Source organism: Myotis davidii, unplaced genomic scaffold, assembly GCF_000327345.1.
Source record: "Myotis davidii unplaced genomic scaffold, ASM32734v1 scaffold228, whole genome shotgun sequence".
Taxonomy (NCBI): domain Eukaryota; kingdom Metazoa; phylum Chordata; class Mammalia; order Chiroptera; family Vespertilionidae; genus Myotis; species Myotis davidii.
This window is the reverse complement of record NW_006300104.1, coordinates 975851-980324: the sequence shown is the minus strand read 5'-3', so window position 1 is coordinate 980324 and position 4474 is coordinate 975851. Positions and strand designations below refer to the sequence as shown.

General features: G+C 38.1%; 1 protein-coding gene across 2 annotated transcripts in view; it reads left to right on the top strand.

The window, feature by feature from the left end:
• OSTF1 (osteoclast stimulating factor 1) overlaps nucleotides 1-4474 on the top strand; it is a 31156-nt gene continuing 26682 nt past the window's right edge. For both annotated transcript variants that reach the window (XM_015572311.1, XM_015572312.1), the window contains exons 1-2: nucleotides 1-81; nucleotides 2924-2987. In XM_015572311.1, the coding sequence (XP_015427797.1) occupies nucleotides 79-81; nucleotides 2924-2987 (67 nt within the window). In that variant the 5' untranslated portion in view covers nucleotides 1-78. The remainder of the gene's footprint in view (nucleotides 82-2923; nucleotides 2988-4474) is intronic.

Genomic DNA, 4474 nt, shown 5'->3' with positions numbered 1-4474 from the left:
TCAAACTTAAAAACATTTTTTTTCTTTTAGCCAGATGAATTGTACTTTGAGGAAGGTGATATTATCTACATTACTGACATGGTAAGCTCAGCTAAAATTTTGTCATCCCATGTATGAATTAAAGATGTATAAGACTATTTTGTATAGCCATAACATTATTTAAATGTGTTTCTATCTAGAAATACATATGCTCAAGTCTATTCATTTTAGCACAGTTTATAACAGCATAAGATTAAAAATACCCCATATGTTGAAAAACAAGAAAATAGTTGAATAAACTGCTGAATTGGAGTATGATGAAGCTACAAAGAGTAAGGAATACCCATACTGTGGAGTAATTTAAGTGAAAAAAGCAAGATGAACAAATGTGGATAGCAGGCCATCACTTATCTAAGAAAATGTGAGAGGATATACATAAACCTATTTTCTTCAATTTGTAATAAAAAGTCAAAGGAGTCATAAAATAAAATTTGAAAAATAGTTTCTTCTGTGGGGGCGGGAAGGAAAATAGAGTAGAGGGAACATAGATGGAAGATAGACTTTTTAAAAATTATACTTACTTTGGAGATCTCACTTTAGAATCATGTAAACTTTTTCATAGTCATACAGTTAAATTGGTAGAAAGCAATCCCTGAAAATTAAAAGCAGCCCGAATCAAGTGAACTTCATTGTAATAACCACACAGAGAAGATGTATTCCAAGTGACTTTAAAACTCAGCAGTTGGACTGACATCTCTAGTAGAAGATGAATGAAGGACAAAAAGAACTGTCAAAAAAATTGTAAATGATTTTTAAGCATGATTTTGTTGGAGATTGTTGGTATCACTATTCTGAGAGAGTTGCATGTGTATTGTGGAGCAAATGAGTCATCAGGTCAGTGATGTTGAAAACTGGGATTTTCAGCCTGCAAGAAAGAATATATGGATGTAAGATCAACGAGGGTAAGTAAAAACCCCGTAGCTCTGCATTTGAATAGAACATATTTTACCTAAAATGAAACAAGAATTATCTCCTGCTCTGTACTTTGAAAAGGCCTAGACAATAAAAACCCAACAACTAATAATTTTATATTGTTTCCTATTAAAAGGATCAAGGCTCTTTTGTTGGTACCAGGTCTGGGGCAGTTAAGGTACAAGATAATCCCTAACTTCTTGTTTTTAGAGTGCCAGGAAGCTACCAAGACTACCTAGGGCAGTGATGGCGAACCTATGGCACGCGTGTCAGAGGTGACACGCGAACTTGTTTTTTTGGTTGATTTTTCTTTGTTAAATGGTATTGAAATAGATAAAATAAATATCAAAAATATAAGTCATTGTTTTACTATGGTTGCAAATATCAAAAAATTTCTATATGTGACACGGCACCAGAGTTAAGTTAGGGTTTTTCAAAATGCTGACACGCTGAGCTCAAAAGGTTCGCCATCACTGGTCTAGGGTCACGTTAGAAAGACACAGGAACTATGTTGGAGAGGCTGCCACTAGCCAAAGACAGGACAACTTGAGCAGTCAATTAGAGTAGCAATTCCCAAGGATTGAAACACATTTACTATGCTTAAATTATGAATTCCTAATGATATATCAAAATAAACATTATCAGGCACCCTGAGGGGATGTGAGGGAACCAGCTTTTTATTCTGACATCTGTTACAGTGAATAATCAGCATTTATTCTGCCCTTTTTCACGAATTTCATCTCTGGAGAGCCTGGGAGTTGATGAGGAAGAGTTTCTCTTTAAAGAGGTATTCTAGTTATTTAAATGAAGTGGGAATGATGGAATTAGAATGTCATCCTTTTTGCAACCCCTATGAAATAATGGATCCAGATAATGCTCTTCTGTGGTTACTAACATTCCAAAAGGAGAGATCACCAGACATTGTGTGTCTTTCGATGAGAGAGATCAAGATGAAATAGTCTTGCCAAAAAAAAATTGAATCTAAATCTAATCAAGCCTCTAAAACTAATGAACAATTTAGAGGCAATACAGGGAACAGAAAAACACATTTCTGCTAACACAGGAATTCAACAGGCAAAATCCAGGCTGTTGGAAACTACAAAACAAATGGATTTTTTTTTCCCCCAACAAGTAGACTGTGAAGGAGTGAAAAAACAAATGAAGGGGGAACCTATAGAATAAAAGAGACTTAAGAGGCAAATCAATCAATCCTATTGTTTGGCTCTTATTTGGATTCCAAGTTATGGAACAACTGGAAAATTTAAGTATTCACTTAGATATTTGATGATACTAAGAAATTGTTGAAAAAATTTGAATCTGGGATAATGTTATAATTATGTCTGAGAAGTCCTTATCTTTCAGAGATACATAGTGAAATATTTGCAGATATTGAAATAATATGATGTCTAGAATTTATTTCAGGTTAATCTGAAGGCGAAGGAAGTTATAGGTAGGGGTGTATATGAAGCAATATTGTCCATAAATATATAATTCATGTGGTTGAAAATGGGTACGTGTAGGTTCATTTAGTGTTCTTTCTACTTTTGTATAGGTTTGGATTATTCTGTAATAAAAATTTATCTCAAAAATAAAGGTGAAATAAAGAGACCTTTAGAAAACAAACAAACAAAAAGTCTTGATGCTAATAAAAATTAGTCTGGATAAAAAAATTCTATACGTGTTCTGTATAAACCAAATGTAATTTTTTTCTTTTCATTCGTATTATCTCGGTTTGATTGTTGAGGCTCTGTGATGAAATGCGTTTAATTTGTTGCAGACAGATGTGTGAATATTTGTAATTTAGTGATAAGATGTATGGACACCCGTAACTAGGAAATGAGGAAGCTTGATGATTGTGAGCAGGGCCGATGGGCATTTTGTAGAGCTGGTACGCTCCATGAGAGTCCAATGGTGTTAAAAGTGATTGAATGTACACTGGATTTGGTACCACTTAAAACTCTTCTTTCCCCAGAGTGATACCAGTTGGTGGAAAGGCACCTCCAAAGGCAGGACTGGACTAATCCCAAGCAACTATGGTAAGCATGGCCGGGGCTGCACTTTGGTATGCTCTGTGCACTTCCAGTTCTCTGGTTCCTGAGGCCTCTCTGCTTGTTGCTCTGGCTGAGAAATCAATGGAGTCACTGTCAGTGTAGGACATTTTCTTCTCCGTGAGCCTCCTGTTAATAAAATGGTCATGGACAGTAGAAGTGCTTGAGCCTTGACTCATGGCTTAAGAAAAGGCATTGTAGCATTCTTGAAAGGACCCAGGGTTTCCAAGGAAACACGTTTTACTTCATTCAACTCTTAGAACTTTTTTTTTTTTTTTTTTTTTGCTGTTAAACTACATCTCACGGATGGCTTCTTAGACCAGCCCTTTCTTTCCTGATGAAGTAACCCTGCCTTGTTAATTCATTTTGGGGCAGTGATGTTCATCAGATGCCTATCAGGGGCGGTTTGGGCAGCTTGACCAGAGAGATGTGGCCCGTGCTCTGAACACACTTGTAGTTGGAGGGAGGAGAAAGCAGAGTTTCCTAGACATCGGCAAAGTCAATAGAGCCCAGGTTTGATAAACAAGGGTCCTGGGTTCTAATACTTTTCCTTCCACTTCCTAATAACCAGGCACCTTACTGAAGGCACTGCACTGCTACCTCCAGGCCTGTTCCCTCTCTGTATGATGAGAGGGTCGATTTAAATCACATCTAAGGTTCCTTTTGACTTTAGCATTGGATGCACCCTTAGGCCAGTGGGGCTGGTATCAGGCACCAGTTCTAAGCACTGGAAGGGGACTTTAGAAAATTTCAAGGAAGGCACTTGATAGCTCCTAGTGGGAGGGGAGAGGGGAGAGGATGGACGGCCGAGGCTTGGAGCCCAACACAGGGGCCTCACCTGCCCTGGTTTTAGGGTGATACTGTTCTGGATTTAAAAAGACTTTAAACATTTCTCCATTTCTCTAACCTTTAAAATCTCAAATATACCTGATTCCCGAGGGTGTAAAATGTTCACAGACACTGAGAGTGTAAAATGTGGCCCTGGGTCCCTGGTAGCCAAGGGGGTATCCAGTTCCAGCCCTTTACGGAGGGAGGGGGTGTGTCTGAAAACCCATTGGAACAATAGTCTTGTCACCCCTGCCGATTCTAGGATAGCAGTGAGCACACCTGCCTTGGAGGCAGCTAGTTGTACTCATTGCCCTTTCTGAATATAGGAAGCAAGATATTTTCCTCTCTCCCTCCTCCCCCACCCCCCACACACCCCGGAAACAATGCTTTCCAGCCGTCTTCATAGAGCGTGCCTTTTCAGAACGTAAAAATGAACATCAAAGTCTTTTGTATTTTTGTGACTAAATGTGTTTATTAAATACTTGAATAAACTGGCATGCAGGCCATGGATCTGTTTGTTTTGTTTATACTTGCAGTTAATTGCTCTGTTATTGTGTTATTGCTTAGCTTGGTTTCATTGAACACGTAATTCAGCTTCTTTTAAAGCAGGAAACATCATTTAGATTTTCTGCTATTCTGCTCCCCCC